The 26230-nt window shown below is 35.1% G+C and overlaps 1 protein-coding gene across 6 annotated transcripts in view; it reads left to right on the plus strand.

The window, feature by feature from the left end:
* Positions 1-26230, plus strand: part of ATAD2B (ATPase family AAA domain containing 2B) — a 156408-nt gene that overhangs the window by 39270 nt on the left and 90908 nt on the right. For all 6 annotated transcript variants that reach the window (XR_011526666.1, XR_011526665.1, XM_070574333.1 and 3 more), the window contains exons 9-13: positions 10521-10619; positions 12655-12766; positions 18987-19102; positions 21033-21207; positions 24328-24416. Coding sequence is in view for 4 of the 6 variants with exons in the window: in XM_070574333.1 (XP_070430434.1) it covers positions 10521-10619; positions 12655-12766; positions 18987-19102; positions 21033-21207; positions 24328-24416 (591 nt within the window). In the remaining 2 variants the exon portion in view is untranslated. The remainder of the gene's footprint in view (positions 1-10520; positions 10620-12654; positions 12767-18986; positions 19103-21032; positions 21208-24327; positions 24417-26230) is intronic.

Below are 26230 nucleotides of genomic sequence, written 5' to 3' on the forward strand. Positions count from 1 at the left end.
TTTTCATGATCTTGATAGTCTTGAGGACTCCTGTCCCTCTATCTTGTAGAATGTCCCTCAATCTGTGTAATCATGTTTTTCCCATGATTAGACTGGGATTAAGGGTTTTTGGAAAGATTACCAAGGAGGTGAAGTGTCCTTCGTTTATGTCATATCAAGGAGAAAATGATATCCACATGATATTACTGATGGCATTAAGTTAACCTTCATCACTTGGTTAGAGTAGTATTTGTCAAGTTTCTCCACTGTAAAGGTACTGTTTTTCCATTTTCATAGTCTATATAAACAAGTCACTAGGTCTAGCGTACCTTCAAGGGAGAGTAGTGGTTTGGCAATTAAGCTCCATCTCCTGGAGTGGGGAGTATCTACACGTATTGCTTGAAATCCATTAAAAATCTTTATTCAACCATTTATATCAATGTTTTATACTTTGGGTTATAATGCAATACTGTGTTATTTTGTTGCTCAAATTTGCCTGCTTTGGCCATTGGAAATTTTTTCAGTTTGTCTCCTGTGTCCCTTTTACGTGCTTCCATCCTTTTGTTTTTTGAGTGCTTCTTTACTTTCTGTCATTACAATGTACTCCAGGCTCATTTTGTATATTTCATATCCTAGGTCTGGGATAAGCCATGTCTCTAAGGACCCTTGGTTGGTTTTATTGGAGAATGATATTTCAAAACCAATATTTAGACACTGTGTATGTATATTTCTACTGGGGCATCATTACTTCTGGGCCCTCTCAGCAGATAGCTTGGTAATATATGTATATATACACTAACGCAGTATACAGACACATTTATAATTGTTTCTGTACCCATTTGTATCTCTATTAAGCTAAACATGAATTCATGCTGATGTCTACTATTCTAATCCAGTATCACAGGGTTCATGCTAACTATCCTGTCTTGTTTATCTGTAACTTTCAGACATTGAGAAACCTGATTGCCACTATCTACTTACTATCCGTTTACATATTGGTTGTTTCAAATTTTTATGAAGGTCAGAAAATCCATTTTTTCTTTTATAGTTTGTGCTTTTTTGAATCTTTTGTCCACCACAAGGTCACAAAGATTTTTATCCTGTGTATTTTACTAGAAGTTTTTTAGTTTTAACTTCTTGTGTGTTATGTGACATAAAAGTTGTGGTTCTTTTTTTGTACATGAGTATCCAGTTTTTCAAGCATCATTTTTTGGAAAGACTCTTTCCTTATTGAGTTAGCTTGGTACTTCTGTCAAAAATTTTTGTGTATATACGTGTAGGTCTAATTATGGATCTTGTTCTACTGGTCGAGTATTACCACACTCTCTCGATTACTGTAGCATTATAGGACATCTTGAGATCAGGTGCTGCACGTCCTCCAGCTTTGGTCTTCTTTTTTAGGATTACTTTAGATGTTCCAGGTCCTTTGCATTTTCATTTCAGTTTTATAATCAGCTTATTAGTTTCTGCAATATAAGCCTCCTGGGATTTTGTGTGGGATTGTGTTGAAGCTGTAGGTCAATGTGGAGAGAATTGATATTATAATAATGTTTAGTCTGCCAATCCATGACCACGATATATCATTGCATTTATTTAAGTCTTTCGACATTTCTCTCAGCAACGATTTGTAGTTTACAGTGTAGAGGTTTTTCATGTTTTTAAAAGGTTTTATTCCTAAGTATTTTATGTTTTATGCTTCTGTGGAATTGTTTTTAAAAACTTTTTTTCCAGTTGTTTGCTACCAGAATATAAAAATGGAATTGTTTTATATATTAACTTTGTTTCCTGTGACCTTGCCAAATTCTGTTATTCTAATAGTAGTTTTGTAGATTACTATTTTCTGCGTAAACAGTATCATCTGCAAATAGAGACAGTTTTGATCTGTATGAGTTTTATTGTTTTTTCTTTCTTTATTGTAATGGCCAGGATCCCTGGTGCAGTGGTGAGTAGAAGTTGTGAGAGTGGGTATCTTTGTGTCATACTTGATGTTTGGGGGAAATGTTCATGATTTCTCCAGTAAGTGGACTATTAGCTGAAGATTTTTCTTTTTAAACATGCCCTTTTCTAATGGAATGTTTCCTCCTGTAGTTTATTGAGAATTTTTAACATAAAAGGGTATTGAATTTTGGTAAATGTTTTTTGTTCCTCAGTTAAACAGATCATAATATTTCTCTTTTATTATTAATATTGTGAGTTGCATTGATTGCATTCCCTGGATACCTGATGTATATAATTTTTATTGTTTGCTGGATATAATTTGTTAATGTTTTCTTGAGATTTTTTTGGTGTCTGTTCATGAGGGATATTGGTTTCTAATTTTCTTTTTTTGTCATGTCTTCGTCAGGTTTTGGTGTTAGAGTTATGTTTATCTCATGGAGTTGGGGAGTGTTTCCCTCTTTTGCTTTCTGAAAGAGTTTGTGTAAGATTAGTGTTATTTCTTCCTTAAATGTTTGATAGAACTCAACACTGGGGAAGTATGTTGGGAGAGATACTCTGAGACTATGCAAATGTCTTTTTCTCTTTTCATCCATTAATTTTAGTGGATCTTGCCGTGTGGGAAGGTGTTTGATAATGAATACAAAAAGTATTTCCCTAGGTGGTTCTTTATTGTTGTGTTTGTTTTTTATTATTTTTATACCTAGTTATTGTGGGGGTTTTTTTTAGGAAGGCATGCATTTTATAGTGGTTTTTACTTTATACCCATAAGTTTTTATAATGATCTTGCTTTTTTTGTTAGTACATATTGGTTTCTTCTCTGAGCATGGTCCTATGCTGAGCATTCTTTTCTGTCTCTTCCCCTGTGTTTTCTACACCCATTTTCAATATTACTCTTTTTAGTATTTACTATTGTCTTTCTAAATGAACATTTAAAAAAAGTTTTATTTGTAAGTTTTTAATGATAATTGAGGTACTTAACTTACTTACCTTATTTTACATCACTGTCCTTGCCTCTCATTTGTTTTTTGGTCTTTGTAAAGTGCCATGTACATTCTACTGTCACCTTATTTCGTTGCTTCCATTTTAGAACTATAGGTAAATATATTGTGCTTATAGCCTATTCTTGTAGCTCCATTTTCCCTATATATATCTTCATTAGCTAAAGTTTGCCCCGTAGCAGTTTCTGTGCTTCATGTTTTCAATATTCCTTGAATTCTTGCATAGTTCTAAACTGTTTACCTGTACTCTTTGTACTTGAAGGAAAATTTGGCTGGGTATAAATATTTTGGCTTATATATACTTTTCTTGAGTATCTTGCAGGTATTTCTTCACTGCGTTGTGGCATTGAATACTGCTATGTTGAAATCTGAGGGTAATTTTTTTTTACAAGTCTCTTGGTCCATTTGGGTGGCTTCCCAAGGATTCTTTTTTTATCTTAAAGACCAATAACTTAATTAGTAGCATATATCTTGGAGTTGACCATTCTGAGTCACTTTACCCTGTTACACATTGTGCCCTTTCAAGTGAATAATCATATCTTTTATTTCAGTACAGTTTTCTTGAATTATTTTTAAATATTTGCTTTTTTAAAAATTATTCTGAATTTCTTATGTGGGGATTCCAGTTATTCTCATGTTGTATTTTCTTTGTCTCTTATATCCATTATTTTCTTTGTTACCATTTTAAAATTTTTTGTTTCATGTTGTTGCCTGTTTTTGTGTCTGTCCTCTAGGTCCCTTTAGATATCTTGTAGTTTTTGTGTGCCTAGTGTTTCATTGTTTATCTTCATTTCTTTGTTGAGTTTTTCCTGCATGTTTTGAAGTTTCAGTAGCATAGATTTTGTCTCCTCCTGTTTTCTCACTGCGTCTTCCCTAAGTTCTTATATTTTTCCTCTATAGTTTTTCTTCATGGAAACTATTGCTTAATTATGTTTTAAAAGTTTGTGGTGAACTCTTTCTTTATAGTTTTCATCTCCTCTGTGGCATCATTGTTCTCATGAGTGTTTTTCAACTGTTTCTAAGCTTTGCTGCTCATTTTAAAAAAAGAAAATACTGTTTTCTTAGAGTATTTTTGTTTTAACACTGGCAATCTTTCCTTTTCCTTTCCTTTTTTATTACTCATCATTAAATGAGTTGGATTTTTTTAGACCAAGGTCAGCAAAGTTTTTCCTAAAAGGCTAGATATTTTAGGCTTGTGAGCCATACAGTCTGTTTTGTAATTACTCATCTCTGTGGCTGTAGATTTAAAGCATCCATAGACAACGCATAAATGAATGAGCATGGCTGTGTTCAAATAAAATTCAAATTCATACTGAAGTACTCATCTCTTGTGGTTGATTTCAGTTTTTCTATTTAAGTCTGCTGTGTGGAAACCTTCTGGGTATTTTTATAAGTGAGTAGTCCAGGATGGAGGGAATTTGTATTCTTTAATTACCTACTGTGTTCCAGCCTTGGTATCAAAGCTTTTTTTTTTTTTTTTTGAGGAAGATTAGCCCTGAGCTAACATCTGCTGCCAATCCTCCTCTTTTTGCTGAGGAAGACTGGCCCTGAGCTAACATCTGTGCCCATCTTCCTCTACTTTATATGTGGGATGCCTACCACAGCATGGCCTGCAAAGTGGTGCCATGTCCATACCCGGGATCTGAACTGGTGAACCCCGGGCCACCAAAGCTGAACATGCGTACTTAACCGGTGCACGACCGGGCTGGCCCTGGTATCAAAGCTTTAACATAATGAATCCATTTATTCTTTACAGTGACATTATGAGGGATGAATTTATTATTAATTTACAACATAAAATTGAAATTTAGAAAGATTAAGTCATTTGCCCAGTATCTCACAGCTGTTAAATGAGTGGGCTGGAAGTTAAACTCAGGTATTTTTTCCTCAAAACTCATGTCTTTTTACTGTATTGCCTTTTGGTTTGTAAAGATTTGTGGTAATAGCATTATAGCTTTGAAGGTGTGTGGGTGTTAATAATCTTGCCATTAGGTCTTAGAAGATTTTTGTTTTGATTAAGGATGTTGCACCTCAACCAGCTTTTGGGCCATTTTTCCTTCAGTATTTAAGCTTCGTTTCTGAGGGACCTTTTAAAAAAGTTAAAAATTTCTTTTTTAAATTTTTTAATTTTTTAAAATTTTTCCTTCTACTCCCCAAAGACCCCCAGTACATAGTTGTTTATTTTAGTTGTGGGTCTTGAGGGACTTTTTTCTTACTTAATTTTTCTTATTAATTAAAGTAATGCATACACATGGTTAAAATAGTAAATAGAATGGGTATAATAAAAGTAGTATTCCCTTAACCCACTTTTCCTCACCACCAGTCCTGCTATCAGTTAGCAATCACTTTTAACATTTCTGCTTTTGGTTATTTTGATACCTACTTCTGTATATATAAATGACATTCTGTTTCTTAATTCATTAGCTTTTTTTAATTGAGTTCGTAATGATTTATTAGCTTTAAACATTGTCTTCTGATTTCTTCCTCATTCTCATATAGTTATCGCACTAACCTCAATTCTTTGGTCTTATGCAGTTTGATCATTATATTTGAATATCCATTTTTGTTTCGTCTACTGTGGACAGTATCTTTTGACTCCTCATTTTTAAGATTAGGACATTAATATCCACTTCCCTCCACTCCACTCCTTCTAACTTCTACGTTTTTGTATTCCCAAGGCAGATAACATTTATATTTTGTTCTGTGACAGTTATTAAGTCTTATTTGATTTATTTCTAGGTTAATTCTAAAAGTTGAAAACTGATTAATCGTTTTTACAGTTCTAGACTGATGACAGTGTTTTTCACCATAGAGCTAAGTAGGGTCCTAGAATTAAATTTCCTCTTCTGTGGATGTTTTATCACTACCTCTGGCCACTTAATGGGAAATGCTCCTGAAATTAAATTTATTCATGCGTTCGACAAATATATGTGGCTTACCTTGTATATGTACCAAATATCATTCAAAGCTTTGGACATTCAGAATTTAAAAATATAAAAATCCCTGCTCTCCTGGAGCTTACATTCTAATAGTGGGAGATAAACTAGTGGATATATAAAATACATACTGTGTCAGATGGTGACAAATGCTTGGAAGAAAATAGAGCAGTGAAAAGGAACATAGAGTGCAAAGAATGTTGTCCCTCAACCATGGGGGAGATTATATTCCTTTCTGCTTAGCCTGACAGGAATGTATGTGTGGCTTCTTACAGTGATTGATATAAATGGAGAAAAGTGATTTCAAGAGTTCTTATTTTTTTTTAAATTCAGATAGTCTCAAGTTTCTCGAAGCTTCTGATTATACTAAAATGTTCATATTCTTTTTGTCAGATGACCTCTCTCCTAGTGTCATCTTCCTGTTTCACTTTGAGGGCATGGTTTTCTAGGCCTGCTGCAAAGTGAGTACTCTAGAACTTAACATTGCTTTCATTGGTTGGATCCCAGGTCTTTCTCTTTTCACTTTACTGTTTCATTTTTGCAAGAATATAATCTCAAGTAATTTACTAAGAATGAATGTGTGGAAGGTAAATTTTGCATCTTTGCATATTTGAAAATGTCTTTTATTTTCTTGTTGACTAATAGTTTTGTGAATTGAGAATTCTGAATCCAAATAGTTTCCTGTAAACCTTTAAAGTTCTTGCTTCACTGTCTTTTTTTTTTTTGAGGAAGATTAGCCCTGAGCTAATAGCTGCCACCAATCCTACTCTTTTTGCTGAGGAAGACTGGCCCTGAGCTAACATCTGTGCCCATCTTCCTCTATTTTATATGTGGGACGCCTGCCACAGCATGGCTTGATGAGCAGTGGGTAGGTCTACACCCAGCATCCAAACCGGTGAACCCTGGGCCACCAAAGCGGAACGTGCAAACTTAACTGCTGTGCCACTGGGCTGGCCCCTTGCTTCACTGTATTTTGTGTTATATTGTTACTGATGAGAAGTCAGTCTGATTTAATTTCATGTTTCTTTGTAGATGCACATAAATATATATATGTATGTGTGTATATATATATTTTTTCCCATTCATTTTTTTGAGCCTCTTGATAGCCCCTATTGGTTTGGAGTGTTTTTTCTTTTTTTAGCATTGGGAAATTTTCTTGTATTATTTTTGTGCTAGTTTTCTTCTCTTCATTTTTTTCTCGTTTATTTCAGTAACTACTATTAGTCCAACATTGGGCCACCTGATGGTCCCCTGTAGCACTTAACCTTTTCTCTCATTTTTCATTACTCTTTGTCTTTTTTGCCCTCCCTTTTTTTTTTTGAGAGAGATTTCATTCTTTTCTTTTGAAAAGGTTTTATTTTTATTTTTTATTTTTCCTTCTTCTCCCCAAAGCCCCCAGTACGTAGTTGTGTATTCTAGTTGTGGGTCCTTTTAGTTGTGGCATGTGGGATGTCGCCTCACCATGGCCTGATGAGCAGTGCCATGTCCGTGCCCAGGGTCCGAACCGGTGAAACCCTGGGCCACTGAAGTGGAGCACGCGAACTTAACCACTTGGCCTCGAGGCCAGCTCCGATTTCATTCTTTTTATCTTCCATTCTTGCAGTTTTATTTAGACAAACATGCTTTTTATTTTGGATAGCTTTCTTGTTCTCTGGCTGTTCCTTTTCATAGCATTCTGTATTTATTTCATATCATCTTGAATGTCTTTCAGGATATTTTTGGTAAACATTTGTTGTGAATAAACAAAATGAAATAAAAAATATAATTAGCTTTCAGATAGTTATATATCCAAATGACAGTTTCTTATCCAGTAAAAGCTGTGCTCAAGCCACAAAGAGCTGAAATAGCATCACTGATATTTTACCTAGCTTTTTTTAAAAACAGCTTTGTTAGGGTACAATACACATATCATACAATTCAGTGGTTTTTTGTATATTCACAGATACATGGAACTATTGGTATAGACAGTCTTAAATCATTTTCATCTCCTTAGAAGGAAACCCAGCTCGAACCTCCCTACCACTTCCCCTGTCCTCTCAGTCCTAAGTGACCACTAATCTGCTTTCTTTCTTCCCAGGTTTGCGTCTTCTGGGCATTTCATAAAAATGAGATCATATAACGTGTGGTCTTTTGTGACTGGCTTCTTTCAGTTTGCATAATGTTTTCTAGGTTCATACATGTCGAGGCATGTATCAGTACTTCATTCCTTATTACGGTCCAATAATGTTCCGTTGTAGGGATAATACCACATGTAGTTTATCTGCTTGTCAGTTGATGGACATTTGGGTTGTTTTTAGCTTTTGGCATTTATGAAAAATGATGCTATAAAAATTCATGTACAAGTTTAACGTAGACATATATTTTCATTTCTCCTGAGTATATACCTAGGGGTGGAATTACTGGGTCATGTGGTAACTCTATGGTTACTCCTTTACAAACTGCCTGCCTGTTTTTCCAAGGTGGCCACGCCATTTTACGTTCCCACCAGCATTGTATGAGGGTTCCAGTTTGTCACATCCTGCCCGACACTTATTATTAGCTGGCCTTTTTTTTTTTTTGAGGAAGATTAGCACTGAGCTAACATCTGCCACCAATCCTCCTCTTTTTTGCTGAGGAAGATTGGCCCTGAGCTAAATACGTGCCCATCTTCCTCCACTTTATATGTGGGACGGCTGTCACAGCATGACCCAATAAGTGGTGTGTAGGTCCGTGGCTGGGATCTGAACCAGCAAACCCTGGGCTGCCGAAGCGGAGCACACAAACTTAACTGCTATGCCGTGGCCGGCCCCTTTTAGCTGACTTTTTGATTCTAGCCATCCTATTGGATGTAAAGTGAATCTCATGATTCTGATAGTATTTCCCTGATGACTAAATGAAGTTGAGCATCTTTTCATGTGCTCATTGGCCATTTTTCTATTTTTCTTTGAGAAGTGTCTCTTCATGTCCTGTGCCTGTTCTAAGATTGGGCTGTCTTTTTATCATTGACTTATAAGAGTTCTTTAAATATTCTAGATTCAATTTTCTTATCAGATATATGATTTGCAAATATTTTATCCTATTTTGTGAGCTGTCTTGTCACTTTCTTGATGGTGTCTTTTGAAGTACAAAAGATTTTAATTTTGCTAAAGTTCAGTTTATCTATTATTTTGTTGTTGCTTGTGCTTTTGGTGTCCTAAGGTCCATTGTCAAATCTGAGGTTGTGGAGATTTACTCCTGTGTTTCCTCCTGCAAGTTTTGTATTTTTAGCTCTGTGTTTAGGTCTTCAATCTATTTTGAGTTAATTTTTGTGTATGCTGTGACCCCTTGTCTTTTAAAGGACTGTTTTGGGAAATTGCATACCCCGTCCTGCTTTTTGTGATTTTATTGTTAAACATATTATATCTATAAATTTTACAAACCTAGCAATACATTATTAGAATTGTTTATGTAATTTTATGTATTTTTATAAAGCTGAGGGAAGAAAGGCAAGCAAGTACATGTTTATAGCTCATGTTATATTAGCCTTTTTATCATTTTTGGTCCTCTTCATTTGTTTTTTGCATTTGAGTTACCATCTGGAGTTGTTTCCTTAGTCCACTACACCTTTGCTTCCACGAACATCATTTGTGCTGCTCTTGGCAGATATATTACGTTTCTATGTGTTAGACCCAATGTACACACAAACACAAAGTAGGAAACTTGCAAACAGGCATTTACCTGTTGAAGAGAAAGAAGTAGGAAATAGGATAAAAGAAGTAGGAGATAGGATAAAAGATGGAGTAGGTAATTATTGCAACAACTTCCTGAAAGTGTTGACAGGCATTAAAAACTTAGGCAGGATGAAATGAGAGGATTTATATTAATCAGGAGAAGGAATATTAGATGGATTAAGGATCTTGAGAGTTCAGGAGAATCTGGGTTTGCTGCTGAGGTGATTTGGAGTTGGAGCAGAGTGGGGTGCAGAGGCTGTGGCACATCCTTGAAGGCCAGTTTGAGATGGAAGTAAACTAATTTACGGTGATTCCAGCTTGTATGATGACCATATTTTTTAGGTGTCTTAGAGATGTCATCACTTATGTTAATAATGTTGCATTCATTGTTATTTCTCCTTGTGGATGAATTTAGCGCGATACATTGTCTAATCATTCCATAGTAGTTCTTATTATAAACCATTTCTTTGTTTTTTTCCTTCAAAAATACTTTATGCATTTTACGAGAAATTCAAACAGGGTATAAGTTTAAGGAAGAAGTAAAAGCCTTTGTCTGCCTGTAAGCCAGTGTATTATTTTCTTTAGTGTCGGAAATGTTTCTGATTATTTGGGAAAAGGAGAATAAGAGAAAAAGACAAGCTTTCTTTTTAATAAGATTCTAATGTTATTTATAAATCAATGATAGATACTCCCTAAATTTGGATGCAAATTAAATTTGTTGCTTGACTACCTTTCCAAAGTACCCTATTTAAAAAATTGTAGGCTTCCTATCCTCCTTTTTTTCTTTTTCTCTGTAGAACTTACCATGTTTATACTTCATTTCATGTAAACTGCATGAGTGTAAGGATCTTAATAAATATTTGTTCAATGATTGAGTATGTATTTTCTGCTGAGCTAATTGTAGATATGATGCTTACAATGTGTTTTTAAAAGCTGTCTGCTGCTGTAATGATTTTAAAGATTTTACTCTCTTTAAATAGGAGAAAGAAGCATGCCATTCATAGTAGTGACACAACTTCTTCTGATGAAGAACGCTTTGAAAGAAGGAAATCAAAGAGCATGGCAAGAGCAAGAAATAGGTTAGTAAACTTTTTCTATTATTTCCCTAGAAGAGAAAAGAAAGAATAGTTTTCATTGGCCCTGAGCTAACATCTGTTGCCAATCTTCCTCTTTTTGCTTGAGGAAGATTGTCCCTACATCTAATGCCAATCTTCCTCTCTTCTGTATGTGGGATGTCACCAAAGCATGGCTTAATGTGTGGTGTGTAGGTCTGTGCCCGCTATCTGAACCCATGAACCCTGGGCTGCCAAAGCAGAGTGTGCAAACCCTATGCCTCTGGGCCCGCCCTCAGTTTTTATTTTTTGAGTAGGATTCTTACCTGTACTAGCATTTTGCTAGTAACACTGATATTCAACATGTGTTTTAGACTAGAGTAATGTACTGACTAGGTTTTTGTTTAGTAATTATTAGAGTAGAAATGTAACTTTGTGAAACTTCCCATAAATTATTTACTGTGTAAGTACTCAATCAAATAGTGTGTGAGAAGGTAAAGGAAGAACGGCCGAAGGGAAGAGACCAACATTTATGGCAGTCTTTTCCTCCATGCCTCTCCTTTCATCCAGATCTCTTTAAAGAGGCTGATTTTAGATGCTTAAAATAATTACAGCACTCAGACTAAGATTTGGTTTCTAGTAGAATTATCTCAGAAGCCCTTGGATTTTTATTGGAAAATTTGTTGGGTTTTTTTGCTTGAATGAGTGCCTCTTCTGGTCTTTGCCTAACTTGGGTGAATGTCTCTGATTGCTACATGGCTCATTAAAACCTCAAGAGGTTTCACTGGGAGAGAGAATCAGTATTTTGTCTAGTGAGTAATTAAAGCATCAAATTAAGGCCAGCCCCGTGGCTGAGTGGTTAAGTTTGCCTTCTCCGCTTCGGTGGCCCAGGATTTCGCTGGTTCAGATCCTGGGTGTAGATATGGCACCCCTCATCAAGCCATGCTGAGACGGCGTCCCACATGCCACAACTAGAAGGATCCACAACTAAAAATATACAACTATGTACGGGGGAGGAGCTTTGGGGAGAAAAAGGAAAAATAAAATCTTAAAACAAAAAAAAGCATCAAATTGTAATCATTCCTTAAAATTTAAGTTAGTTTTCTAGCTTATATTTATAATACTAAAGATAATTTGTATTTAGAAAATTTACATTTAACAAAGCATTTGGCATTATATATCTATTGTAGAAATACCAAGTTTTCAATTAGCAGATGTTGGAAACAAGTTTGAATTGGTGTAGGTTGTATGTTGAAAACAATTTCTCATGTGGATGATGGAAAGAAAATGTAAGAGAAAAATCTAAGTTTAAGTAAAAGAATTTAATGCCTATTTAACCTGAACTATTCTAATACTGCTTTGGAAATATCTTTTTAAGGTAGGTTAGGATTCAGAAATGTCAGTGAAAGTACATTCATTATGGAAACTACACTTTTTTGAGGCTGTTTATGTCATCTTTTGATGTTACCTAAGGTTAAAAGGGAAAGCAGGTTATATTTTCTAAGGGGTAATACAATTAAATAATATAGGATTTTAGGTAGCTAAAGATCTATTTTAAGGTAGTTATAAAAAAGACAAAGCTTAGTTGTCAAAATGTGATCTAGAAGTGGTCTCCTTTGAAGAAAAGGGAAAGAAATTTCTTCAGTCATGTAAACTGAGTAGACATACCCATGCAATATCTGAGGATAAATTGAAATATTATAATAAAGCCTGAGTTCATTTCATGCCATATGTTATAGTACATATAGTGGATCTGTTTTTATTTTATACTTGTATAATATGGAATATCAGGTATGTTTTGTTTGCTAGAATAGATCAGGAATAGATTAGGCTCTTTGAACAAATAGATTAATGGTTGTGTTTGCTTTATCTAGTGAATAAATTTATTTTTGGTCTGTTGTAAAGAATTTAGGAAAAGTTTAAAACAGGGAAATCCTTTGATGTTATTTTCTGGTTATTATAAAAAGGAGAAAGATGAAAATGTGTCAAAGATTTAAACTTACGTTGACATTAAAAATCTGAAACTTTTAATGCTATATACTTCAATTTTTATGAATTTCAGATGTTTGCCTATGAACTTAAGAGCAGAAGATTTAGCTAGTGGAATTCTCCGAGAACGTGTCAAAGTGGGTGCGAGCTTGGCTGATGTTGATCCAATGAACATTGACAAATCAGTAAGTTTTGTAAATGTTTTTCTAGAAGTAGCTTTTTTTTTTTAAAGATTATTCTTTGTTTCTAGGCAACACACAATAAAAGTGGAAAATCCAAATATTACCGTTATTAGTGTTTTAGCGTACGTATCTTGGAACCTAGCACTCTGGTCACATGTGATGCTTACTCAAGTTTTTCCTTTTTTTCCATTTCAATATTACTGGATTATATAATGAAAAATGGGTAGGAAATGAAGCTGAAAAATATGGCAAGGCCCCATAAACCATTATAAGCAATGGGGTATAGTTGAAGCTGCTTAGATTTCTTCTTCATTCTTTTTTTTTTTTTTACTGTGGTCATAGTAGCTTATAACATAGTGAGATTTCAGTTGTACATTATTGTTTGTCATATACCACATAAGTATGCCCCTTCACCCATTGAGCCCACCCTCCACCCCCCTTCCCCTGGTAACCACTAATTTATTCTCTTTGTCCGTAAGTTTGTTTATATTCTACGTGTAAGTGAAATCATATGGTGTTTGTCTTTCTCTGTCTGGCTTATTTCGCTTAACATGATCCCTTCAAGCTTCATCCATGTGGTTGCAAATGGCATGATTTTATCTTTTTTTATGGCTGAGTAGTGTTTTGTATATATATACCACATCTTCTTTATCCGATCATCCGTTGATGGACACTTAGGTTGCTTCCACTTCTTGGCTATTGTGAATAATGCTGCAATGAACACAGGGGTGCGTAAGTCTCTTTGAATTGTTGATTTCCAGTTCTTTGGGTAAATACCCAGTAGTGAGATAGCTGGGTCATAATGGTATTTCTATTTTTAATTTTGTGAGAAATCTCCATACTGTTTTCCACAGTGGCTGCACCAGTTTGCATTCCCACCAGCAGTGTATGAGGATTCCCTTTTCTCCACACCCTCTCCAACATTTGTTGTTATTTGTCTTGGTTATTAAAGCCATTCTACTGGGTATACGATGGTATCTAAGTGTAGTTTTGATTTGCATTTCCCTGATGATTAGTGATTTTGAGCATCTTTTTATGTGCCTGTTGGCCATCTGTATGTCTTCTTTGGAAAAATATCTGTTCCTGTCTTCTGCCCACTTTTTGATTGAGTTTTTTGTCTTTTTGCAGTTCATTTGTGTGAGCTGTTTATATATTACAGAGGTTAACCCCTTATTGGATATATGGTTTGCAAATATTTTCTCCCAGTTGGTGGGCTTTTTCATTTTGGATCTTGGTTTCCTTTGCCTTCCAGAAGCTCTTTAGTCTGATGAAGTCCTACTTGTTTATTTTTTCTTTTGTGTCCCTTGTCTGAGTAGACATGGTATTCAAAAAGATCCTTTTAAGTCTGATATCAGAGTGTACTGCCTGTATTCTTTTCCAAAAGTTTTATGGTTTCAGGTCTTACCTTCAAGTCTTTGGTCCCTTTCGAGTCTGTTTTGGTGCATGGGGAAAGATAATGGTCTACTTTTGTTCTTTTGCATGTGGCTGTCCAGTTTTCCCAGCACTACTTATTAAAGAGTCTTTCCTTACTCTAGTGTATGTTCTTGGCTCCTTTGTCGAAGATTAGCTGTCCATAGATGTGTGGTTTTGTTTCTGGGCCTTCACTTCTGCTCCATTGATCTGTGTGTCTGTTCTTGTACCAGTACCATGCTGTTTTGATTACTATAGCTTTGTAATATATTTTTAAGTCAGGGATTGCGATGCCATCATCTTTGTTCTTGCTTTTCAGTCTTGCTTTGGCTATTTGGTGTCTTTTGTTGCCCCAGATGAATTTTAAGATTCTTTGTTCTGTTTCTGTGAAGAATGTCATTGGGATTCTGATTGGGATTGCATTGAATCTGTAGATTGCTTTAGGTGGTATGGACATTTGAACTATGTTTATTCTTCCAATCCATGTGCATGGAATATCTTTTCATTTCTTTATGTCATTAGTGATTTCTTTCAGTAATGTCTTGTAGTTTTCATTGTAGAGGTCTTTCACCTCCTTGGTTAAATTTATTCCTAGGTATTTTATTCTTTTTGTTCCGATTGTAAATGGAATTGTATTCTCGAGTTCTTGTTCTGTTAGTTCGTTATTTCAGTATAGAAATGCTACTGATTTTTGTAAGTTGATTTTGTACCTTGCAACTTTACTGTAATTGTTGATTATTTCTAATAGTTTTCCGATGGATTCTTTAGGGTTTTCTACATATAAAATCATGTCTGCAAACAGTGAGAGTTTCACTTCTTCAGTGCCTGTTTGAATTCCTTTTATTTCTTGTTTTTGCCTTATTACTTTGGCCAGAACCTCTAGTACTGTGTTGAATAAGAGTGGTGAGAGTGGGCACCCTTGTCTTGTTCCTGTTCTCAGAGGGATGGCTTTCAGTTTTTCATCATGGAGTATGATGTTGGCTGTGGGTTTCTCATATATGGCCTTTATCATGTTGAGGTACTTTCCTTCTATACCCATTTTATTGAGAGTTTTTATCATGAATGGATGTTGGATCTTGTCAAATGCCTTCTCTGCATCTATGGAGATTATCATGTGGTTTTTGTTTCTCGTTTTGTTAATGTTGTGAATCATGTTGGGTTTGCGGATGTTGAACCATCCTTGTGTCCCTGGTATGAATCCCTCCTAATCATTGTGTATGATCTTTTTAATGTATTGCTGTATTTGGTTTGCCAATGTTTTGTTCAGGATTTTTGCATCTATGTTCATCAGCAATATTGGCCTGTAATTTTCCTGATTTGTGTTGTCCTTATCTGGTTTTGGCATCAGGGTGATGTTGGCCTCATAGAATCTTGTTAGGAATATTTCCGTCGTCCTCTATTTTTTGTAATAGTTTGAGAAGAATGGGTAATAAATCTTTGAATGTTTGCTAGAATTCTCCTGAGAAGCCATCTGGTCCTGGACTTTTATTTTTGGGGAGGTTTTTGATAACTGTTTCAATCTCTTTACTTGTGATTGGTCTATTCAGATATTCTATTTCTTCTTCATTCAGTCTTGGGAGGTTGTGAGAGTCTAAGAATTTATCCATTTCTTCTAGATTGTCCAGTTTTTTGACATATAGTTTTTCATAATATTCTCTTATAATCTTTTGTATTTCAGTGGTATCCATTGTAATTTCTCCTCTTTCATTTCTAATTTTATTTATTTGAGACTTCTCTCTTTTTTCCTTAGTGAGTCTGGCTAAGGGTTTGTCAACTTTGTTTATCTTCTCAAAGAACCAGCTCCTTGTTTCATTGATCCTTTTTATAGTGTTTTTTATTTCAATTTAATTTATTTCTGCTCTAATTTTTATTATTTCCCTCCTTCTACTGAGTCTGGGCTTTGTTCTTTTTCTAATTCTCTTGGGTGTAGTTTGTTTATTTGAGCTTTTTCTTGTTTGTTAACATGGGCCCGTATTGCTATAAATTGCCCTCTTAGGACTGCTTTTGCTGCATCCCATATGAGTTGGTATGGTGTGTTTTCATTCTCATTTGTCTCCAAATATTTTTTGATTTCTCCTTTTATTTCTTTGACAATCCATTGGTTGTTCAGTAGCATGTTGTTTGGTCTCCACATCTTTTTTCCTTTCCCCTTTTCTCCCTTTTCACCCTTCTTTTTTGTTTTAGTTGTTTTCTAATTTCATAGGATTATGGTTGGAGAAGATAGTAGATATGATTTCAATCTTCTTAAATTTATTGAGGTTTGCCTTGTTTCCCAATATATGGTCTATCCTTGAGAATGTTCCATGCTCACTTAAGAAGAATGTACACTCTGCTGTTTTTGGATGGAGTACTCTCTATATATCTATTAAGTACATCTGGTCTAGTTTTTCATTTAATTCCGCTATCTCCTTGTTGACTTTTTGTCTAGATGATCTATCCATTGAAGTAAGTGGGATGTTGAGGTCCCCTACTATTCTTGTGTTGTTGGTAATATCTTCTTTTAGGTTTGTTAATAGTTGCTTTATGTACTTTGGTGCTCCTGTGTTTGGTGCATATATATTTGTAAGTGTTATGTCTTCTTGCTGGAGAGTCCCTTTTATCATTATATACTGCTTGTCTTTGTCTCTCTTTACCTGTTTAATCTTGAAGTCTACTTTGTCTGATATAAGTATGGCAACACCTACTTTCTTTTCTTTGCTGTTAGCTTGGAGTATTGAGTATCTTTGTTTTTATTTTGGTGAGGAAGATTAGCCTTAAGCTAACATCTGCACCACTTGTCATCTATTTTGTATGTGGGATGCCACCACAGCATGGCTTGATGAGCAGTGATATAGGTCCCCGCTCGGGATCTCAGCCTGTGAATTCTGGGCCACCAAAGTGGAGCATGTGAACTTAAGCACTGTGCCACTGGGCTGGCCCCTGAAGCTGCTTAGATTTCAGGATCGGATTTGTGTTTTATTTTTTAATTTTTCTTCTTATTTTTTAAGATTTGTCCTGAGCTAACGTCTGTTGCCAGTCTTTCTTTTTTTCCTCCTTCTTCTTCTCCTCAAAGCCCCCTAGTACATAGTTGTATATTCTAGTTGCAGGTCCTTCTAGTTGTGCTATGTAGGACACTACCTCAGCATGGCCTGATGAGCAGTGCCATGTCTGCGTGCAGGATCTGAACTGGCGAAACTGCGGGCTGCTGAAGTGGAGCACATGAACTTAATCACTCGGCGACAGGGCTGGCCCCAGATTTGCATTTTAGATTGATCACTCTGTCTATAATGTAGTTAATGACTTGAGGGAAGCAAGGCTGGAGATAGGGAGACTGGTTTGAACATAGTTGTAATCTGGAGTAATGGTCATAGTAGAAAGTAGGGTAATGATGGAAGGATGTAGTAGATAGGTTTGACAAAATTCAGATATGACAGAATTTGGTGAATTGATTGCTTTTGGGGAATGAGAGAGAGAAACAAGGTGAACATAGTACCCAGGTTTTTGGCTTAAGCGAGTGAGCACAATAATGGATGGCTCTACTCTGAGGAAGAGAATGTATGAGTAGGAATATGCGTTTGAGGTCTGAAGATGATTTAGTTAGTTGTAGACGTGTTTAGGTATCTCTGGCACATCACAAATGGAAGTAACTTGTAGGAAATTGGTTAGTTAGGTTTGGCATTAAGGAGAAATATCTGAGCTAGAAATTCAGATGTAAGTCACTAATATAAGGATAGTTAAGATGACTATGAAAAATGGATACTAGTACCTAGGGAAAGTATGTAGCATGAAAAGAGAGACAAGATTTAGAGGACATGGTAGATTTCTTACTGTTAGTAGAATCTTCTTTGGGGGGATACTTTGGAATAAGGTTATTGTATAACCAAGAACATATTTGGTATTTCTTTCTTTGTTCCCATAAACCTTTCTATACAATGTAATTTAACTAATCCTCATATGAGTGACTTAAGTTATCAAAATGAAATGTTAGCTATTTCCAATCTGAATTCATAGGGGAAAATATTTATTTTATTAAAGAGGACCTAAGGAAATTTCAGAGTATTGAATTCAGAATCTCATGTCAAATAGTTCCTCTTCTCAAAGAGCCTTTCTTAATGATCTTTGCTTATTTGGTTTACCAACATATTATTCTTAGAATGTTTTGTTATTTAAGCTGTATATTTATTTTTCTAGATTACTTAAGTTTTTTCCTATCATAGTAATATATTCATTGTAAAACATTTTCAAGTACCATAACAGAATAAAGAAGCAGGGAAAGAAATTTCTCATAACACAATAGTTAAGAGTCAATCACTATTAAAATTTTGGCAATGTTTCCTTCAAGCACTTTTTTGTATACAAATTTTTACTTTACAAAGCTTTTTAAACTGTTTATATTTAAACTGTTATGGGTGGCTAAGATTTTTTCACCCTACTCCTGAACCAATTTTTGCCCCTTTTGGGGACAATATTGCCTCTACTGAGAATGCATGGGATAGATGATATTTTGAAAGGCGTTTAAATTATTAGAGTGTGAATACAATATAAACATCTCCTAGAGGTACCCATTAAAGTGTGAGATTGGGTGTTAATCTTGGTCTTTAGTTACTAGGAGACTAAAGAATGGTAGCTTTATTTAACTGAACTGACGTAAACTTGAATTTTGCTACTGACTTTATTTTTCTACACTTATTTCAAGTGTAAGTTGTTGAACTTTATGTTTCACAGTTCCTGCTGAAGGTGTGTATTTCTGAATCGTAAGACTATCTCATAAATTTTTAAAAACCTATAAACAGTTAAAATTATTTTCTATTAAACTTTTTCCCTTCTTTCCAAGGTGCGGTTTGATAGCATAGGCGGATTAAGCCATCATATTCATGCACTAAAGGAAATGGTAGTGTTCCCGCTTTTATATCCAGAAATTTTTGAAAAATTTAAAATTCAGCCTCCAAGGTAAGTAATGTCCTAGATGTTTATTATTGTTATTACTGTTAATTATTAAATTTCTTTTAGTAAATGATTGTAAATATACATATTTTAAAGATTTATTTTTCCTTTTTCTTTCCAAATCCCCGCAGTACATAGTTGTATATTTTAGTTGTGGGTCCTTCTAGTTGTGGCATGTGGGATGCCGTCTCAGCATGGCTTGATGAGCCGTGCCATGTCACTGCCCAGGATCTGAACAGGCAAAACCCTGGGCCACTGAAGTGGAGCATGCAAACTTAACCATTTGGCCACGAGGCCGGCCCCTCACATATTGTATGTATTTATTTGATGTGTTCTAGCAATGAGAATTAGGAGTGAAATTTTATTATTTAGGGCTCAAAGGCTGGGGTACTAAGTGTGTTCTTTTTTTTTTTTGAGGAAGATTAGCCCTGAGCTAACTACTGCCAATCTTCCTCTTTTTGCTGAGGAAGACTGGCCCTGAGCTAGCATCCATATCCCATCTTCCTCTACTTTATACGTCGGACGCCTGCCACAGCATGGCTTTTGCCAAGCAGTGCTATGTCTGCACCCAGGATCTGAACCGGTGAACCCCGGGCCGCTGAGAAGCCGAACGTGTGAACTTAACTGCTGTGCCACTGGGCCGGCCCCTGAGTTTGTTCTTCAGGTTTACATTTCAGCATTTAAGAGTCAGGCACAAGATGAGATTCTTTATGCAGGCCTTGAATATAAAGTGGATTGTTCAGATGGATTTTCCTTAATTTGGACTCCTAATAGCATTGAATTTGATGTTAGATGTAGTTTGGTCTTTGGAAGCACAGTTTCAATAAAGTGTTTCTTTTTCTTGATGACGGGATATTTTTGGAATGGTAAGCTTGGTAATTTATCTTTATGATCAGATTAATTTGTGTTTGATCAGAAAAGGCTGAGAAATTATGTTAAAGGAAACTGGGCAGAATAAAATATTGTGAAGATGTACATATAGGCTGTTAGATTTAAATTACTGTATGTGCTTTTTCATTTAGGAGGTACTTTTTATTCAGATTAGGTTCTAATTTTCTATGTGTTTAAAGATGTAGAAAATTTTATTACAGAGTCACCTTCTATGTGAGTGGATTAAAAAGTTGGCTTATAATTCTACAGTGGCTTTTAAAAATCATAATGGCAATTTGTTTTTTATATGATGTAATTTGAATTTTAAAAATAATTATTCTTTCAAAGCCATTAAAGTAGTGTAGCCTTGGGAGAAACTTAAACAAAATAGAGAGTTATAAGTAGAAAGTAATCCTACTTGTTAGGGATGAACAATTTTGTATATTCTTTACAGATTTTTTAAATACACATATGCTATTGAGTTTGTTTTGCCTATATTGTGCAGTGCAAACATTTGATATAAATGAGATTATTCAGTAATACCCTTATGTAACTTTTTGTTTTTCACTCTATAATAAATTCTAGACATCTTCCCATATCAGTAATGTGTATATTATTCTTTTTGACATCATACTAGTGCTTTATTTTACAGATTTAACAGTTTATCTGTTCATTATTAATAGATAGCATTTAGATTTTTTTTAGCTTTTCACAATGAGAAACAACACTGTTTGAACATCCACTTAAAATCTATCTTTATAACATTCTTTTGAGTATTACTGTATGATGCGTTCTAAGATGTTAAATTCCTGAGTCAGGGGGAAAACACATTTAAAATTTTGATATAGCTCGCCAAATTACTCTCTACTCTGATTTAACTATTTCTTGCTTACCAAAGGTTTGAGAACATCCTTGAGGATAAAACTTTTGTCTATATGCCACGAAAAACTTTATCAGTGTCTAATAATTATACCCCAATACAAAATTATATGGGAGGTGCATACTTTTCTATTAGTTATTAGTGTTGGTGGTAACATTAGCTTTCGTGGACTTTCCATCCCTCCAGGGGCTGTCTGTTTTACGGCCCTCCCGGCACAGGGAAGACCTTGGTCGCCAGAGCCTTGGCTAACGAGTGCAGTCAAGGAGACAAAAAGGTGGCTTTTTTTATGCGAAAAGGAGCAGACTGTTTGAGCAAGTGGGTTGGTGAATCTGAACGACAACTTAGGCTTCTTTTTGATCAGGTAAGTGAAATCATCTAATATGAGAATAGACATACTTTAGAATATTTAACAGATTTAGTCTGTAAATACGAACTGTTCATGATGAGGCATATTTTCCAATAAGTATGTTAAATTTAGGATGCTTTTAAAAGGCAGAGTACGGTGAATGAATATCATGTAAGCTGTCTTTACTATTTATATTTAACTGTAACTTTAAAAATATTATCTCTTAATACTTATAAAAATTAGTCCTGACATAAATTCACTTTTGATTATTTGATCTAGTGAAGGAAGTCGTTCATATTTGGCAATGCAACTTATATTTCATTATGTCTAAGGAAATTCACAAAAAATAAAAAATATGCTTTCAACAGGCATTCGTTGAGCACCTCTTACTGAGTTGATGTGTATTAAAGTCCTTTGTAATTAGTAAAGCACTTCAATATTGTTTTTAGTTATGATTAATATTAAAAACTACCATGTTCTAGGTAATGGATCTAGTGAGAGGAATAAGGTAAAATTCCAGCCTTCCAGGAGCTCAGTGTCTATGAGGAAGTCAAACATAGGTAGTCTGCATGCTTCAAGAGAATTTAATAATAATTAAAAAATATAAATATAAAATGGCATTGGTAGATGAGGGAAGAATTAGCTTCGGAATGCTGGCATATTGTTCAATGACTTAATTTAAAATTTTCGACAGAGTTATACTTTTTAGCCACTTCGTGCTGGGAGGAGGAATGTTTCTTGGTTTCATTTAAAACCATAGTATAAACCATGCTCCTGTTTACATGTAAATTTACTTTATTTCTGTTTCATAGTTTTCTTTGTGGGTAAGAGTAGTTGAAATGTTTGTTCTCTTTTTAAAATTATGCTGATAGTCATTATCTTTTTAAATAAAAGAGTTTACATTCCTAAATTTGTGATATGATCTATGCACTAAATGAAATGAAGGAGGTATAATGTATTGGCTAAGAGGTTGGCCTTTTGTGTCAGAAAAATGTTAGTTTGTATCTGGCTTTACTATTAAGTATATAACTTTAAGTAAGTGAAAACATCTGATCCTTAGTTGCCTCTTCTATAAAATGAGGGAAATAATACCTATCTCAATGGACTACTGTGAGATTTCACCGAAAGGAAGTATATAAGGTGCTTCTTACAGTGACTGGCATATAACGTACTGAACTTTGTTTTTGCAATTCTATGGGGTTATAGTTCTTAAAAAGAGCTGTGTGTTTTATGTATATAAAAGTAGTAGTTATCAAATCTTTACTCTTTTTCTCTTAGTACATAATTCTAGTCTTATAAAGTTTTTTTTTTTTTTTTCCTAAGATTTTAGTTTTCCTTTTTCTCCCCAAAGCCCCCTGGTACATAGTTGTGTATTTTTTTAGTTGTGCGTCTTTCTAGTTGTGGCATGTGGGATGTTGCCTCAGCATGGCCTGATGAGCGGTGCCATGTCCGTGCCCAGGATCCGAACCAGTGAAACCCTGGGCCTCTGAAGCGGACCCTGCGAACTCAACCATTCAGCCAAGGGGCTGGCCCCTGAAGTTTTTTTCTGAAACTCAATTTTTGTGGTTGAATTGTTTTTCATTTCAAATTATTAGAGAAAACTGAAAATTTAATGTGTATTGTATCAGTCAGGGAGAAATGAAAAATTTGTATCCATTCTTTAGTAAGCTGACCTTCCTTTGAAATAAGGATTGGGTATAAGTTATATTGAAACATAAATAAACAATACTAATTTGAGTGAATTATATAATAGAGACTTTTCATTTGTAATCTAATATTAATTTACCTTAAGTCAGATTAAGTTCCTGGTAGATCTAAGATTTAAGTGAGAAAAATGACACTGTGAAAGAACTAGAGGAAAATGCAGGAGAATTTTGTTTCTTATCTCAGAACATGAAGAGTCTAACTATGGAAGAAAAGATCCACTATAGAACAATTTTTTTAGATTCTGGATAGAACAAAATGTTGTAAGCAAAACCAAAATATAAGTGATACCCTTTGCGGAAAAATCTTTTCACAGAGGGAGCTCTAAGTTTTAAAATAAATAGCTTGTAAAAATGAGTAAGCAAAAGACCAAGGATCCGACAGAAAAATGGCAAAGGATATGAGCAGAACTTTCATAGAAAAAGCAATATTAATGACTTAAAGATATGGAAAGTGCTCATCTTCATTGATAATAGGAATAAAAATTAAAATGAGATAAAATTCTTTATCCTAAAAAATGAGTCAAGATCTAGAAGTTTGACAGGGGCTGGCCCCGTGGCTGAGTGGTTAAGTTTGCGCACTCTGCTTCGACAGCCCAGGTTTCACTGGTTCAAATCCTGGGCGCAGATGTGGCACTGCTCATCAGGCCATGCTGAGGTGGCATCCCATGTACCCCAACTGGAAGGACCCACAACTAAAATATATACAACTGTGTACTGGGGGCTTTGGGAAGATAAAGGAAAAATAAAATCTTTAAAAAAAAAAAGTAGTTTGACAATACGTTGTTGGTGATCTTAAATATTGCTACTGAGAAAGTAAATTGGTACATCAGTGGAAGACAGTTTGCAAATATCTAACTGAATTAGAAATGACACATGCCTTTTGAACCAGTAGTTCCACTTTTAGAATTTATTATTTTGATATGTACACAAATATTTATTCAAGCATTGTTGATAATAAGAAAGAATTGAAAACAGCCTAAATGTCCATGAGTAGGGGACTAGTTTAATTATGCCCACATCAATATGGGTCATTGTGTAGCAGTTAAAAAAGAATGAGGCAGATCTTTATGCACTTATATGGAAGCTAATTAAAATAGATTGTTACTTAAAATAGTCCGTGTTATATGATAAAAGCAATATGTATAGTGTGTTTAAAATGCATTAAATAAAAATAGTGTGTTTAAAAGTACATTTTTGTGTATGTGTATAAATGATTTATATGGAAGAATAAACAAACTAAAAACGGTAGTTGCTGGGAGAAGACCTTGTGGGTGGAGACAGGGGTGGTAAGGAGATTTCCTTTTCATTGGATGATCTTTCGTACCTGCTGCGTGTACTATTTGCGTATATTACCTGTTAAGAAAACACAATAATTAAATTAAAAAAATGAAAACTAATACAATAAATATATTTTTTCTTTTTATGATAGGCATATTTGATGAGACCTTCTATAATATTTTTTGATGAAATAGATGGATTAGCTCCAGTTCGCTCTAGCAGACAAGATCAGATCCACAGGTAATTTTTCCTATCTGGTTATGTTGGATTCTTTTCACTCATTGACGTAGTATTTAGCCTTAGCCCTTGGATAAGTGCTATGGGGCTTATAAAATGTGATCTGTGTCCTTGAGGAAGACTTCTTTCACTTAGCATGGGGGGCAGCAAACCATGACCTGTGGGCCAAATCCAGCCTTCTGCCTGTTTTTGTAAATGAAGTTTTATTGGAACATAGCGATGTTTACTCCTTTTTGCATTATGTATAGCTGCTTTTGCACTACAAGAGCAAAGTTGAGTGAGTAGCTGTGAGAGAAAGATTGTATGGCTTGCAAAGCCTAAAACATTTGCTTTTTGACACTTTACAGAAAACATTGCCTAATCTTGAGTGAGCATAGTGTTTTTGAAATTTATCCATGTTGTTTATACTAATATTTTGTTCCTTTTCATTTCTGAGTAGTATTCCTTTGTGGAATATGTGTACATACCACTGTTTATTTGTTAATCCATCTGATGGAGATTTGGTTTGCTTCTATTTTTGGCTACTACTAAATGCTACTAAGAACATTTGCATACAGGCATAGCTCGTATTCTTGAGCTTCTCAGATATTGCGTGTTTTATAAATAGAATGTTTGTGGCAACCCTGCATTGAGCGAGTCTATCCATTTTTCCGACAGCATTTGCTCACTTCATGTCTCTGTGTTGCATTTTGGTAATTCTTGCAATATTCCAAAATTTTCGTTATTTTATTTGTTATGGTGCTCTGTGATCAGTGATCTTTGATATTGCTATTGTAATTATTTGGGGTGCCATGAACTGTACCCATGTAAGATAGTGAACTTACTGGATAAATGTGTGTGTTCTGACTGTTCTAGCGACCACCTGTTCCCCCATCTCCCTCCTGTCAGGCCTCCCTGTTCCCTGAGACACCACACTAATGAGATTAGGCCGATTAATAACCTACGATGGCCTCTAAGTGTTCAAGTGAAAGGAAGAGTCGCACATCTCTCCCTTTAAATCAAAACCTAGAAATGATTAAGCTTAGTGAGGAAGGCATGTCGAAAGCTAAGAGAGGCCAAAAGCTAGGCCTCTTTCACCAAGCAGTTAGCGAAGTTGTGAATGCACAAAGGAAAAGTTCTTGAAGGAAGTTAAAAGTGCTACTCCAGTGAACACATGAATGATAAGAAAGTGAAAAAGCCTTATTGTTGATATGGAGAAAGTTTGTGGTCTGGATAGAAGATCAAACCAGTCACGACATTCCCTTAAGCCAAAACCTAATCCAGAGCAAGACTAACTTTTCTTCAGTTCTGTGAAGGCTGAGAGAGATGAGGAAGCTACAGAAGAAAAGTCTGAAGCCAGTAGAGGTTGATTCATGAGATTTAAGGAAAGAAGCCATCTCCATAACATAAAAGTGCAAGGTGAGGGAGCAAGTGGTGATGCAGAAGCTGCAGCAAGTTATCCAGAAGATCTAGCTCAGATAATTAATGAAGGTGACTACACTAAACAATAGATTATCAATGTGAACAAAACAGCCTTATAATGGAAGAAGATGCCATCTAGGACTTTCATAGCTAGAGAAAAGAAGTCAATGCCTGTGTTCAAAGCATCGAAGGACAGGCTGACTCTCCTGTTAGGGGCTAATGCAGCTGGTGACTTAAAGCTGAAGTCAGTGTTCATTTAGCATTCCCAAAATCCTAGGGCCTTTACAAATTACGCTGTCTGTTTTGCCTGTGCTCTATAAATGCAACAAAGCCTGGAGGACAGCACATCAGTTTACAACATGATTTACTGAATATTTTAAGCCCACTGTTGAGACCTACTGCTCAGGAAAAAAAAT

This window comes from Equus przewalskii, chromosome 14, assembly GCF_037783145.1.
Source record: "Equus przewalskii isolate Varuska chromosome 14, EquPr2, whole genome shotgun sequence".
Classification (NCBI taxonomy): Eukaryota; Metazoa; Chordata; class Mammalia; order Perissodactyla; family Equidae; genus Equus; species Equus przewalskii.